At 44.2% G+C, this 15,690-nt stretch overlaps 1 protein-coding gene across 3 annotated transcripts in view; it reads left to right on the top strand.

Moving 5' to 3' along the window:
• The window catches only part of BICDL1 (BICD family like cargo adaptor 1), a 110,841-nt gene that overhangs the window by 73,433 nt on the left and 21,718 nt on the right, over positions 1-15,690 (top strand). For all 3 annotated transcript variants that reach the window (XR_012518332.1, XM_003932191.3, XM_010342820.3), the window contains exons 3-5: positions 4,084-4,200; positions 7,333-7,479; positions 14,806-14,985. Coding sequence is in view for 2 of the 3 variants with exons in the window: in XM_003932191.3 (XP_003932240.3) it covers positions 4,084-4,200; positions 7,333-7,479; positions 14,806-14,985 (444 nt within the window). In the remaining variant the exon portion in view is untranslated. The remainder of the gene's footprint in view (positions 1-4,083; positions 4,201-7,332; positions 7,480-14,805; positions 14,986-15,690) is intronic.

Raw genomic sequence — 15,690 nt, 5'->3', positions numbered from 1 at the left:
TTATCCAGGCTGATCTCGAACTCCTGAGCTCAAGCAGTCCTCCCACCTTGGCCTACCAAAGTGCTGGGATTAAACTATGCCTGGCTCATTTTACTAAACTTTTTGTCTTTCCACGGTATTTCTCCTCTCAAGAGCACAGTGTGTCCCTTCAGAGAGACTGCTGATACTCTGGCTAACTCTCCTATTTCTTTAAAGGTTCTTCAAAGAACCTCTGAAATTCATTCTAGAGCTGAGGCTGGCTTTGTGCTTCCTTAATTAGCATTTAACTTCCACAAAGCATTTAGAACATAAGAGTTAAATATAAACTTAAGGAGTTATTATTTAATTTATGTGCAGAAATAGCTAATACTCATAGTGTTAGTCAAGTCCAAAGTGTGAAAATTCTATCTCTGAAAAAGAAGAAAATAATTTACTTTGGAAGGTGCATTAGCTCCTTGCAAATGGTAGGTTTATGACTCAGATTGATCTATCCCCTCCATCACCATCACAGGCAATTGATTGGCCCCCTGGCTGGAAGATGGCTGTGATGTGGTAGCCAAAGGCCAGTGCAGCCTCTATCTCCTTGTCTGCAAAAGGAGGCCAGTGATTCCTACTTCTTAGGGCTGTTGGAAATTCAGATGAGAAATGGAGGTTAAAAGCTTTAGAAAAAAACTATATCCCTGGGCATGTTTGAGGAGTCGGGGGACATTTAATGGGAACACTGTAGCTTAGTGCTTAATACCTCAGGTTCTGGAGTTTAACTTTCTGATAGGAAGAGACAAAGTTCTATTTCTAAGAAGATCACTTTGAGAGGAGATAGTCTACAGGAGCATTTCGTACCAGCTGGACTAGATTTGCAGCCTCAGTGCACCTCTATGGCTTCGTTTTTGAGTGATTCATGTCAAAGTGGTGATGCTAGGAATAAGATCAGCTACCTAAAGTATGTACCCAGTGCTTTGCAAATCTAAGTATGTTTGAAATCTCAACAATCAACTGAATTCAGTATAGGCTATCAAACTACAGCATATGATTTCCTGATGGGCCCTACCTTCCATTAGAAAAAAAAACAATTTTTGAGGGGTGGGTGATGGAGTTTTTTGTCACCCAGGCTGGAGTATAGTGGCATGATCTTGGCTCACTGCAACCTCTGCTTCCTGAGTTCAAGCAGTTCTCCTGCCTCAACCTCCTGAGTAACTGGACTACAGGTGCCTGCCACCACACCCAGCTAATTTTTGTATTTTTAGTAGAAATGGGGTTTCTCCATGTGGGCCAGGCTAGTCTCGAACTCCTGACCTCAGGTGATCCACCAGCCTCTACCTTCCAAAGTGCTGGGATTACAGATGTGAGCTGGGATTACCGTACTCGGCCTTAGAAGAAATTTTAAGATTCAGATGAAATGCCTAGTACTAAAAAAAGAAGAAAAGCCTTGCTAAATTGGACTCATGTAAAGTTTGGTTTTAGTAATGAGCAATAAAAGTATGAAAAACTATTTCAAAATACAAGAAGATAGTATTACAGTCCTAATTTGAGGGTAAGACAGCCAAAATTATTTTTTTAGACATAGTCTCGCTCTGTCGCCCAGGCTGGAGTGCAGTGGCGTTATCTCACCTTACTGCAACTTCTGCCTCCCAGGTAGGTTCAAGTGATTATCCTGCCTCAGCCTCTCAAGTAGCTGGGACTACAAGCATGCACCACCATGCCCAGCTAATTTTTATATGTATATTTTTGAGACAGAGTCTTGCTGTGTAGCCCAGGCTAGAGTGCAGAGGTGCGATCTCGGCTCTCTACAACCTCTGACTCCTGGGTCCTGGTTCAAGCAACTCTCCTGCCTCAGCCTCCCAAGTAGATGGGATTACAGGCGCATACCACCATGCCCAGCTAATTTTTGTGTTTTTAGTAGAGACAGAGTTTCACCATGTTGGCCAGGCTGGTCTTGAACTCCTGACCTTGTGATCCACCTGCCTCGGCCTCCCAAAGTGCTGGGATTACAGGCGTGAGCCACCTGACCTGGCCTAATTTTTGTAATTTTAGTAGAGATAGGGTTTCACCATGTTGGCCAGGCTGGTGTCAGACTCCTGACCTCAGATGATTCACCCGCTTCCACCTCCCAAAGTGCTGGGATTATAGACGTGTGGCACCATGTCCAGCCTATTTATTTATTTTTGAGACTGGCTTTCAAACTTACAGTGCAGTGGCATGATCATGGCTCACTGCAGCCTCAACCTCCCCAAGGTCAGGTGATCCTCCCACCTCAGCCTCCTGAGTAGCTGGGACTACAGGCTCATGCCACCAAGCCTGGCAAGTTTTTGTATTTTTTGTGGAGATTGGGTTTCACCTTGTTGGCCAGGCTGGTCTCAAGCTCCTGGGCTCAAACAGTCCTCCCGCCCCAGCCTCCCAAAGTGCTGGAATTACAGGCATGAGCCAGCGCACGCAGCCCAGCCCAAAGTTTTTACCATCCAGATTCTTGGGCAAGTTCCTTCACTTTCCTGAGCCATTTCCTTGTTAGTAAATTGGGGGTAACAATCAAGATAATGCATCAAAAGCATTTAGCACAGTTCTCGACACATAGTATATACTCAGTAAATATTACTAATGTGATTCTTAGGCAAAAGTGAGTGACTAATGTGTTTCTAAGTGATTGAGAAGTCTAAAACAGCCTAGTGCATATCTGAAATTAAATTTAGAGTATAAAGGAGAAATAATACAAGGGAAACATTCCCAGGAATGTTTATTGCCAGCATTGTTGACAAGTTTCAGGGTGTGTAGGGTGAGGTAAGGGAGTTGGCAGCCTAATGCTGATGCCTTGCATCATAAAGTCAAGTTACTTCATGTAGCTCTAAACTTCTATGTTTTTTTTAAGGAGTTGGGTGTATGTCAGAATCTTCTTAGCTCATTACTTTTGAAACTTGGGAAACAAAGATAATTCATAGGAAGGAAAATTTAAAGGTCGGAGGATATTTAAATGAAAATCAACTAGAGTATGGTTTGATGTTATTTTGTTTTGTGTTTTTTAATTGTTTTAAAAATAGGACTGTGGATTAAGAATCTTCTGTGCCTCTGTGGTCCAGTGAAGTAACATTTGTTGAATATGTGGAAGCAAAAATTTTAAAAAAAGATTGTCAATTGATTATATAGTATTTGAAGATAAAAGGAACTATTGAACATGTAACCATTACTATGAGAGCCTCATTGAACAGCTAGCCTACTATTTCAACATTATTACATCTTATTTCCTCGGAAAGCCTTTCCTGGCGATTCCAGCACACGGTGATCTCTCCCAAGAACCCGTAAAGCTTACTGACCCCATTTGGCCTCGGAAAAAGCATTGAGGCAGTTACTTAATTTGTCCCGTGGCTCTCCTCTCCACAGGACAGTGAGCAGGGCTCCCTCAGCAGGGTCTGGGCTGGGACCTCAGGAGGAGGGCTGGAGTTTTGTGTTACCAGGTGAGCCTCCTACAACATCAAATGGTATTTTGGTATTTGCTGTATTTTAGCATTAGATAATAAATGGATTGAGGTGGGAAATAGTCGCCTCTGCTGGCACTCCCCAAAGAATTAAAAGTTGCAAAAATGTCCTTGAGGAATGAGCGGCAAAAATCTTAACAGGTCTAACAAGGAATTTCAAATAGTGTGCCCATGTTACATAGAGGAGAGAAATGCAGACACATGTGATTTGACTGAGCCCACTTGAGGAGATTGATGGGAGAAATAAAGGAATTTCTAAGGCAGTAGGTATAACCATCTTATTCTTTCATGTAAAATATTCAGACTTGCAATGTAGTAGATATTTGCTGAGTTTCTGCTATATGTAGAGTAATAATGTTAACTAACATTTGAGAGCATACTATTTTCTAGGGCTGTTTCCTCTGATGTGTAAAGTGGTCTTGGACCAAGACAGAGCCATTAATGGTGGAGGTTGGGGTGGGAGTTTGTCCTGTTTTGGCACTAAAGAACAAATGGATGGTGGGTGGGAAACCAGCATCTCATCTAGTGCTCCTTATAGAATGGAAAGTACAAAGAGATGCTTGATAAATGAAAGGCAGAAATCTTAATAGACCTCTGTACACAACCTCTGAATCAGCTCTGCAGCTCTCCTCTGTTTCAGGCATCAGAAGTTGAGAGACAACTCTCCATGCAGGTCCACGCCCTCAGAGAAGACTTTCGGGAGAAAAACTCGTCAACCAACCAGCACATCATCCGGCTGGAGAGCCTTCAGGCCGAGGTGAGCCTTCCCACGCAGCAGTACACGAAGATGGAGTGCTTTTCTCACTGGGAGCTCTGCACTGGGAGACAAAGGGACTAAAATTTCTACAGAAAGACATTTCTGTGTGAAACTTAATGGGGAACATTTGATCCATGTTTCTCTGCATAGCCTCTTGTCTGGAAAAATGAAGTTGCTCAGAGTTACTGCCGGATGTGTTAAAATCACGAATGACCTACATTTTACTGACTGTGTTGCTCTCTCCAAAAATATCCTTGCCAATCCCAAGTAGAAGGTGGGAAATGGCATCTCGCCTCTCTCTATTCCATTTAGGCCTCGTTCAATCCATCTGAATAAGATCTACTGTTACTCTCATCTACAAAATGAGAGAAATAGAAGTTTCTGCTTCATAGGTTTTTGTGAAGATGTTATGGGTTAATGCGTAAGAGGCACTTCATATGATACCTGGAACAAAATTATGTTATTGAAAACATAGGAGAGGCCAGAACATAGGGGAAAAGAAAGTATCAACAGGGGAACAGTACTATGCGAATCTGGTTGTGAAAGGTGAGGAGAGGGTAAGGATCTTATCACCAGCCCAAACCAGGCCTCCCCCTGGGGCAGGCTTCCACCTGCTCTGCTTTTGAGGGTCCTTTAGCCAAGTATCCGGACAGCAACCCCTTCGCTAAGTCAAAGTTTGAAGGACAGTCTAGAGCCAGGTTGAATGAGTACCTTCCACCGTGACGAAGCGATCAGTCATCATGGTCAGGCCAGAGAAACCCAGATAGCCTTCTCCCCTGCTCAGTAAATGACCTGAGAATGTTTTTCCTAAAGTCTGTCAATATCTTCTCTTTTCTCCTGCCTCCCATTCGGTTTCTTCTCCCTTTCCCTTGGAATGCTTACTGGTATTGAGCAGCAGGTCCTTGAAGTAAGTAGTTTGTTCCAGTGGGGTTTGGCATGCCTGTGTGTGACCATTTGTGTGCATGACTTGCCATTCACCTACCTCTGCCACGCTCTGACTCTTTCAAGTTTCCTGTCTTCCTCTTTCCCCGACCTGTTCACTTTTTCTAGACCCTCATGTTCAGGTCATCCCCAGAAATGTTTATTGCCAGATTTGTTCACAAGTTTCAGGGTGTATAGGTCTGGGTGAGGGAGTTGGCAGCCTAATGCTGATTCCTTGTTTTGTCTATAAACGCTGCTACCTTTAAAAGTCAAGCTATGAGGCCGGGCACGGTGGCTCATGCCTGTAATCCCAGCACTTTGGGAGGCCAAGGAAGGCGGATCATGAGGTCAGGAGTTCAAGACCAGCCTGACCAACGTGGTGAACCCCGTCTCTACTAAAAATACAAAAATTAGCTGGGTGTGGTGGCACATGCCTGTAATCCCAGCTACTCAGGAGGCTGAGGCAAGAGAATCACTTGAACCAGGGAGGCAGAGGTTGCATTGAGCTGAGATCGCGCCATGGCACTCCAGCCTGGGTGACGCAGTGAGATTTCATCTCAAAAATGAAAAAAAAGTCAAGCATGAAATTGTTAGTTTCACTTTGTGTAGCTCCGAACAAAGTTTTTTAAGGATCAGTTGTGTATCAGAATCTTATCACCTCATCACTTCACTGACTGAAACTTGGGAAACAAAGACGATTCATGGGAAGGAAAATTTAAAGGTCAGAGGGTATTTAAATGAAAATCAGCTAGAGTAAGAATTCTCTTCACATGGGTAACTTTGCTTCAGTGTAGGAAATAGTGGGCCCATTCACAAAAGGGGCTTGCCCCTCTCGGTCCCCTACCCAGGTGCACACTTGAGAGACAATATTTCTTTGTTTGACCAGATACCTGATCTCTCTGGACAAAGGCCACATACTTCATTTCCCCAGGACAACATCGTATCTGATTGATTGGTGGCCAGAGAAGATCAGTGCCCTATGATCAGAATTCTAGTTCAGAGAGTGAGAACAGCTAAAAAGCAAAGAGAAAAGTGCATCTCATAGGACTTGAAAGGAGCTAGACATTCCTTTCAGAATTTCCCCTGGAAAAGTTCTAAGGTTGGTTCCCAAGACTTGCCCAAGTAAGAGCCTTAAGGAATTGTTATCCAGGCTGGACTAAAAAACCTAGAGAATGTTTTAACTGTGTTAGGAAAGCATAGTATTTAGAAGCAAGAAGCTGGTTGAGAATCAGTCCAGCAGGGCACTGATAAATGGGAGGATCCACAAGGAACTCCAGGATTCTAGAAGGTCCTCCAAAAGTCAGACCCAATTGGGAAGGCTTTCTGGAGCCCCTGAGCCAGGGTAGTAATCTTTGAGCAAAGCATTTCTGGCCTTGGGGAGCACTGGCTCAGCTTCTCACCCGCATACCTTGAGGCCAGAGGAGACTTGGCATCTCCTTCCTGTTTTCCTCTGTTTTCTCAATGGCACTGAAGAGATTAGACATACCTTCCTAAAAGAAGGTTTACTTATCTGGAGACTGACTAGGTATTCAGTGTGTACGAACATATCAACATGTTACAAATGACTCGCTCAGGTAAAAGTTACTCTTGAGTAAAGCCAGGATTCACTTGTATCTGTGTCCCATTCTATCCCAGGACACAGGCTGATGCAGGAATTACTTTGCTTTCCGTACCCTGGGAACTCTACCCTTAACTCAAGGCACTGGATCTGAGCTGTGACCTCTAGTGCCAGAGGGGCCAGGAGTGGGGAAGAGAAGACAGGGGAATCCCTGGGTGTGAAAACATGGTGCTTCAGAGGATTTCCTGGGCATTTTCTCATGCTCGTGACTTGAGAAGAAGTAGTGCAGCAGGTTAGGTTCACTCCTCCTGCTAATTGGAAGTTTGGGGTAAAATTAAGGGCAGGTAAGGTAGAGCCCTTTTTTATCTTATCTCTGGAATTTCCAGAGCACTAGCCTTCCCTCCCTGCCTGGCATCCCACATTCCAGCTTCCCCAGAGCTCAACTCCCACTCCTTCCCAGACAGGTTTCTAGAGGGGAGGGATTTTCTCTTCAGCTTAGGGTTTCATAGCTGTTCTCTCAGAGATAGGGGTACCATGACATTGGGCAGAACACTGAAAGATACTTGCCTTCATGTTTTTGGGCTAGTCCCTACTTCCTACTTGTCAGCCTGGGTGTAACTCCACACCACCCCTATGGCTCTCCACCCTTTCAGATCAAGATGCTGTCAGATCGCAAACGGGAGCTGGAGCATCGTCTCAGCGCTACTTTAGAGGAAAATGACCTGCTCCAAGGGACCGTGGAGGAGCTACAGGACCGGGTGCTAATCCTGGAGAGGCAGGGTCATGACAAGGACCTACAGGTACTGGGGTAGAGAAGCTGTCCTGGAGAAGCAGGGCCAGATAAAAGGAGCACATAGCCAAAAAGAAAAAGCTGGGAGGCCAGTATTACTGCTGGGGTAAGCCAGGGGTGGATGACGCTGAGATCTCACTGCGGGCCCTGGGGCATTCACTAACTTGGCTCTTTTGACTCTGTCTAAAGGAAATGTATTGCCACCCACAGATCATTTCTCCAATGTGTTCTGAACCACTGGCCCATGGAGTAGTGTCACAGAGTTCTTTCTGGGTTATTAACAAGGCTGGAACAGGGTTAGGAGTGCTATTCCGGCCTCCTGACATTTGTGAAATCTGCTAGAAGGTTTCAGAGGGAGCCTGTGACCTCTCTAACTCAGCTCACAATGCTTTCTGCTACTGCCTTCCCAAGCTCACGGATTTAGTTGGCTGGCATGGAGCAGAAACCAGGAAGCTGCCCACTGAACACAGCAAGATTTATATTCTACTTCTGCCAGTTGCCAGAAAAGGCATAGACTGACCCCTCTGTGAGCCTAATCAGTCTCTTTTTTACTTCCTGATGGAAATTGCTTCATGGCCGTATTTGTTCTTATTTGGGAACTGCTACCAGGCCTCAGCTGAATCCCCAAGCCCATACTTGACAAGAAACAACTCCCAAAACAAAAAGATATCATCATTCCAGTCTCCCCAGAAATAGAGTATAGCATCTGCTACCAAGATGCTTTGCTGGGCTGGCCTAGGCTGATCTGGGGTCAGAAATTAGGAGTGCATTGCTTCCCTTTGGCATTCTCTGTACATGCCAGGGAGTACACTAGTTTGCAACAGTAATGTTTGTGCAGAGGTGGTCAGCCAGGTGTACTCAAGCACCAGGTGGGTCTCTGCCCAGAGGCCAGGCCACAGAAGGTCCCACTAGGCTCCTACGTAGGCTGTTTGAAAGCCTTGGGTTACGGAATAAGGAAAATAGTGTCTTGGGCTATGATTACTTGTCCCTGACACCATCAGCTAAGCTGACACCTGAGTGGTGAACCTCTTTGAGGGAAAATTAATGGCTTTTCTTTCTCCATGTTTTTAGTACCTTCAGCTAGTAACTTTTCATATGTTAACAGTAGTGCCTCAGTAAATGTTGAGTAGAAAATAGTGCTGGCTGAAGACTTACAGCAGTTTTCAAGATGGAAAGGAGTTTCCTCGTTTTTCAAGGTTGATGATAATAGCAGTGAACTTGTGTGCCTCTTTAGCATATGGAGCGCTTTTTGCGTACATCTTTAGCATACATCATAAAGCTGAGATTTAGAAAAACTGAATCGTTTATCCAAAGTCATACAGTGAATCTTTGGTAGAATCGACTGGAACCCTCTCACCTGCTTTGCCTGTAGCTCAGTGATAACTTCTTAGTGTCACTTGTCTCTGAACATCAGTTCTTGACCAGCATTTATTACCCTATCAAGCACTCTCCTGAGGGTTGCTGAGATATGGGAGGAAAAGGAAGGTAAATATGGAGAAAGAGAAAAATGGCCCTTACCTAAAAGAAACTTTCAGTTTAGCATGAATTTACAGTGAAAAGTCTATTTCATATCAAGAATTGGGGGCCTGGGTTGGGGGGCAGAGGCAGAACTAGTTGGCCCTCAGGGGTCTGACCAACACTGTGGGCTGCACATGCTTGAGCAGTGAGAATCCCATCATGCCACATGCACTTGCTCACCATGTGCACATCCACTGTCTTCCTGTTGAACTTCAAGACTGAGAAGGTGTCATTCACCTAAGAATCTGCAGCAAGTCAGGCAGTACTCAATTGATTTGGAAAATCTGCATTTATAGACTGAATTCTCATCTTCCCTAACAACTTATCACTACAGTCCTTCAGTTCATGTGAAACTCTCAAGTTGCCACTAATTACCAGTGTCCTCTAGAAAGTCCTTTCTGTTGCTGAAATGGCCTGTACTGATACAGAAATAAAAAAATCCAGCTTACTCAGGTAGCAGCTGAGTGAGTCTAAATCATACTTGAAAAATGTACAGCTAGTGGCCTTGGAATGTGTTAAATCCCTTGATTTTAAATCCTCAGACAAGGGTGAGGGATGGCTGAGCAGGCGAGGCAACAGGCCTGCCACAACCAGGGGAGCCCCTTTTTGATCTCTTTCACTATATAATTGGGGTCTTGCTGTTAAAAACAGATTTTAAACAACTGATCAAATCCAACTCTGAATTTTTTTAGACCTGAGAATAAAGATAAAAAGTATTATTTACTGAGCACCCAGTATATATCAAGCATTTTGCCAAACTCTTATTATCCAATAAAGGAAATCTGTTTGTCCTTCTAAGTACTACTTAACTGTCCTGTCTCATACCCAGCTGGACATCTTACAGATGTGTGCAGTGCCTAGTCCCAGTAAGTGGGTGGAGTCCATTAGCAGAGCACAGGCCCTGCTCACTGTGTGGCAACCCAGGAAGCAGGTGATGTGGAGTCTAGACCTTGCTCTAATGCTGATTGTCTACCATTTGACAAATCACTTCACATCACACCATCCCAGTTCCCTCAGAGGAGCTTAAATGCAGTGTACTATACAAACACAAAGCATTTAGTGTCATTCTTATTCATACATATGTTTACTTAGTGTCATCTTTGTTAGATAAAGAATGATATGTTTCTTATTTTTTTATTTTTATTAATTTTTTTGAGATGGAGTTTTGCTCTGTCACCCAGGCTGGAGTGCAGTGGCGCGATCTCAGCTCACTGCAACCTCCTCCTCCCAGGTTCAAGTGATTCTCTTGCCTCAGTGTCTTGAATAGCTGGGATTACAGGCATGTGCCACCACACCCGGCTGATTTTTGTATTTTTAGTAGAGACAGGGTTTCACCATGTTGACCATGCTGGTTTTGAACTCCTGACCTTGTGATCCACCCATCTCAGCCTCACAAAGTGCTGGGATTCCAGGCTGAGCCACCACGCCTGACCCAGTGTTTCTTATTTTAAAGGGCTCTTATATGTAACAGACTCTTCTCTTGTGTAGTTTGGTTTTTCTGCCTAAGTCTGTCCAGTTGGTGAATCAGTTGTTGACTGGAGAATGCAGACCTCTCCTGGTCTTTGTTCTCTTGCTGTTATCATTAATTAAGCACCTTTGAGTGTGCATGAATAATTGAACTAATTTTGTTCAGTGTGTAAGAACTTGTACTTGTTTCTGCCGAACTTCTCCTGCTGAGATGTATGTGGAGTTGTCTAAAAAATAATTGTGAAGCTTTTTGCCAGTTTAATATGACATTTGTAATTGTGCCAAATGCTTCCTAGGAATGTCTCCTTTTTTCCTGTAACCCTGATGTTTTTCTTTCTGAGTTTCCTCAAAACTGGGGTTGGAGAAGTTCCCACTGGACCAGCACATATTGCTGATCCACCAGAACTACTCAGAGCAGACTTGCCAATCCTTTCTTCCTTTTCTGGGCAGCTGGGCACCAAACCCTTCCTCATTAAGGCTATTCCAAAACACTGGTGCCATTAGCCAATTATTTCCAAGTACGGACGGTGAAGGTTAGGCTCCCAGGGCACCTAAGTGATAGGCCAAAGGCTCTGCAAGGCAACTTGCTCCCTTTATGAGAACTACAGAGCTCTAATTGGCTGCCAGCCACTCCAGTCTGTATCTCTGCAGGAGCCACAAGCCGACTCGGCCAAGAATCTGGAAAAGACCAGTGCAGTGTCTACTCTCTTTTTAATGGAACAGAGGTGACCCCAGAAATGTTTTATGAAAGAATAAATTAGTCTTAATTTAAATCCCAGGAAGTTCTCCGTACTGCCCCCCCACCCCAACTTCCTGGAGTCTTCTAAGGAGGAGAGGGCTTTGCAGTCCACAAATAGGAAGAGTAGGAAACATTGCTTCTGGGCAGATGTGGCATGTGGCCATGTGCCTAGCCGCTAGCAAACTGATGACAATTCTACAACTAGGGTCTGCTGTATTAAAAGCAAGTTAGTCATGGGGAGTGCACAGATAAGAAGGTAGCATTGGCTGGGCGCGGTGGCTCAAGCCTGTAATCCCAGCACTTTTGGAGGCCGAGGCTGGTGGATCACAAGGTCAAGAGATCGAGCCATCCTGGTCAACATGGTGAAACCTCGTCTCTACTAAAAAATACAAAAAATTAGCTGAGCATGGTGGCACGTGCCTGTAATCCCAGCTACTCAGGAGGCTGAGGCAGGAGGTTGCGGTGAGCCGAGATTGCGCCATTGCACTCCAGCCTGGGTAACAAGAGCGAAACTCCATCTCAAAAAAAAAAAAAAAAAAAAAGAAGGTAGCATTTAGGCTGGACGCGGTGGTTCGTGCCTGTAATCCCAGCACTTTAGGAGGCCAAGACAGGCAGATCATTTGAGGTCAGGAGTTTGAGACCATCCTGGCCAACATGGTGAAATCCTGTCTCTACTAAAAATATTTAGCTGGACATGGCAGCACATGCCTGTGGTTCCAGCTACTTAGGAGGCTGAGGCAGGAGAATCACTTGAACCCAGGAGGCAGAGGTTGCAGTGAACCAAGATCATGCCACTGCACTCTAGGTGACAGAGACTCAGAAAAAAAAAATATATATATATATATATATATACACAGCATTTAGCAGTTATGGTTGGGTCGTCCCCTTACATTCAGCAGTGCTAACCTCCCCAGAGAGTTGTGTCCTGTTGTGAACTCCACACAGAAGGGGCCATGGAGAATGCAGTGGAGTGGAGGGGGCTGAAGCAGCAGCATGGAGAGAGAAGGAAAGAGCACTGCCCACAATTCTGACCCCTGCGCTGCTGTCTTCTTTCTACCACTGGCGCCATTCCCTTTTTCTAAGCTTCAATTTTATCCTGAGATAGTTGGATTCATTGATCTCTGTGGCTCTGCCAGCTCTAAAAATGTAGGTTTATGTGAAAATCTCTGTGATCATTTAAAAATCAAGTGAGAGAGCCTGGGAATAGCCTTAAGGGTATATAATATATATAATATTTGGCTTGCAGAATAGAGCTGTTTGGAAAACTATTGAAAAGGAATATCTCCAAGTAATAAGCTCTTTTCAGTCTTCAGAAAATGACTGAGAGAGAACAAAAGGTGAACACACAGGATGAAGGGCTGATGTTAGACATGGCAAAAATATGTACATTTCTGCCCATGACAGTTAGAACTGCAGCTTCCCTCAGAGATCTTCAAAAAATCTTAAGGGGACAGCCCAGTTAGTTTTTACAAATATATAACTGTGTAACCACCATTGAGATCTAGATACAGACCATGATCAACACCCTAAAAAGAATACTTGCCACTTCCTCAAAAGCAAACCTGTAGTCCAACTTTCTTCTACCTCAGTGAAGTTTGGGAACATTTTATAAATAGAATCATGTATATTTTTTATGTCTGGCTTTTGTTCAACATTGTGTCTATGAAATTTAACCATGTTGCGGCATGTAGTTGCAGTATATTCTTTCATTGTTGTGCAGTATTGCAACATACCACAATTTACTTACTCTAGTTTTATTGGCATTTGGATTGTTTCCCGTTTGTGGCTATTTGAACATCTTATATGTTGGTTGTGCACATTTCATTTTTGTTGGGTCTACAGCCAAAAGTGGATTGTGGAATATAGATTGTATTTAACTTTATTAGAAACTGTCAATTTTCCAATGTATTTGTACATTTTCCACTCCCACCAGCATTGCCCCACATCTTTGTCAACACTTGATATTATTTGTATTATTTATGTTAGCCATCTTGGTGAGAGTCTAATGGTATCTAATTTTGTGTGCCTGTGTGTGTGTTTGATTTTTTATTACAAAGGATTTCAAACATTCCACAGTGGTATAGTGTAATGAAGCCCAACTCTGAAAACCACCTATCCCTGGCCAGTGCTGCCCCATCTTCATAACATCCATTTCCTTTTCTCTCATGTTATTTTGAAATAAATCTCAAATTTTAGTAAGTTCATCTGTATATAAAAAGTACTAACCTCTAAAAGATAAGAACTTTTAAAAATGTAGGCCGGGTGCGGTGGCTCAAGCCTGTAATCACAGCACTTTGGGAGGCCGAGGCGGGTGGATCACAAGGTCGAGAGATCGAGACCAACCTGGTCAACATGGTGAAACCCCGTCTCTACTAAAAATACAAAAAATTAGCTGGGCATGGTGGCGCGTGCCTGTAATCCCAGCTACTCAGGAGGCTGAGGCAGGAGAATTGCCTGAACCCAGGAGGCGGAGGTTGCGGTGAGCCGAGATCGCACCATTGCACTCCAGCCTGGGTAACAAGAGCGAAACTCCGTCTCAAAAAAAAAAAAAAAAAAAAAAAAAAATGTAACTGCAGTACTATTATACCCCCCAAAATTAGCATATTAATACCACAAAATGTCCAGTGAGTTTTCAATTTTTCACTTGTTTTATTAATGTCATATTTTTTTCACAGTTGTTGTTTGAATCAAGATATAAATTAAAATGGGCCTGTACAGTGCAATTGGTTGGTATAACTTTTTTTTTTTCGAGATGCAGTTTTTGCTCTTGTCATTCAGGCTAAAGTGCAATGGTGCAATCTCTGTTTACTGTAACCTCTGCCTCCTGGGTTCAAGCAATTCTCCTGCCTCAGCCTCCCAAGTAGCTGGGATTACAGGCACCCATCACCACACCCAGCTAATTTTCGTATTTTTATTAGAGACAGGTTTCACCATGTTGGCCAGATTGGTCTTGATCTCCTGATCTCAGGTTATCAGCCCGCTTTGGCCTTCCAAAATGCTGGTGTTACAGGCGAGAGCCATGTGCCAGGCCTGGTTGGTATAACTCTAGTCTTTTTTTATTTGTGTTTCTCCTTTATCTTTTTTTTCCCCCTTACAATGTTTTTGTTAAGAAAATGGAGTTGTTTGTCCTGTAGAATTTTCTTTTATTTTAGATGGAGTCTCACATTGTCACCCAGGCTGGAGCGCAGTGGCACAATCTCTGCTCACTGCAACCTCCACCTCCCGGGTTCAAGTGATTCTCCTGCCTCAGTCCCCGAGTACCTGGGATTTCAGATGCCCACCACCATGCCCAGCTAATTTTTGTATTTTTAATAGAGACAGTGTTTCAGCATATTGGCTCGGCTGGTCTTGAACTCCTGACCTTAGGTGATCTGCCTGCCACGGCCTCCCAAAGTGCTGGGATTACAGGCATGAGCCACCGTGCCCGGCCAGAATTTTCTAGATCAGGACTTTGCTGAGTGCATCTCCTGATGCAGTTTAACACATTCCTCTCCCCTGTTTATTTTTCTGTAAATTGGTGGTTGGATCCAGAAGCATGATCAGGTCGAGGGTCAGTTTGTCTTGGTTTTTGTGTTTGGTAAACCTCACTACCATTTGCTCTTCCTTTGAAAGCTGCACCAAAGCCAGCTGGAGCTTCAGGAGGTGCGTCTCTCCTGCCGACAGCTGCAGGTGAAGGTGGAAGAACTCAATGAGGAGAGGAGTCTGCAGAGCTCTGCTGCCACCAGCACATCCCTCCTGTCAGAGATTGAGCAGAGCATGGAGGCCGAGGAGCTGGAGCAAGAGCGAGAGCAGGTGCTGACCTGCCTGTCACCCCACAGGAGAGGCTCCCTGGAGTTGCTCAGGGCCCATCCTCCCTAGTGCTCAGCTGCCAGCCTGGCAAGGCTGTGCCCCTGTGCCTGTGTCAGCCCCTTGGCCTGCTGGCTAGAGTGTTGTGAAGCAGGCCTTGATGTAGCATGTCCCTGGCCCTTCATTTTCCACCCACCTTATCCATTAGGGCATTGAATTGCTAGAGGACAGAGTATCACAGGTACAGCCAGTTCCCAGTCATTGTCACCCCAGTTCCTCTTAGGAAATGCTTGCACCATCATCTCCATACCTCTTATATTGACAGAGTTCCAGAGCAATCATGATCCATCTTCCCCATCTAATTGGTTTCTTTTCACACTTTGCATAATACCTAGAACCATTCATTCTACTAATTGGTTTCTGACTCCCACCAAAGTAACTGATTACATAAAGAAGTGATTTATTTTGCAAATGGAAGAAGCTAGAGAACGGGGAAAATAAGAATTTGGAGTCTATATAGATGTACTTGGCTCAGAATAAGTATTATTTCTTGGGACCAATAAGTTGAAAAAACAAACACAGAACAAAAAGCCCTTTCTCCTCGAACTAGTGTCTTGGGTGTCAGTATTTTGGGTTCAGATGCTAGAAAAAGATGGCCACATGGCAGTTTTCTCTAGAGTCCATAATGAAGAATAATTCTCTGTGGAACAG

This window comes from Saimiri boliviensis, chromosome 7 (genome assembly GCF_048565385.1).
Source record: "Saimiri boliviensis isolate mSaiBol1 chromosome 7, mSaiBol1.pri, whole genome shotgun sequence".
NCBI lineage: Eukaryota > Metazoa > Chordata > Mammalia > Primates > Cebidae > Saimiri > Saimiri boliviensis.
This window is presented reverse-complemented; position numbering and strand designations above follow the sequence as displayed.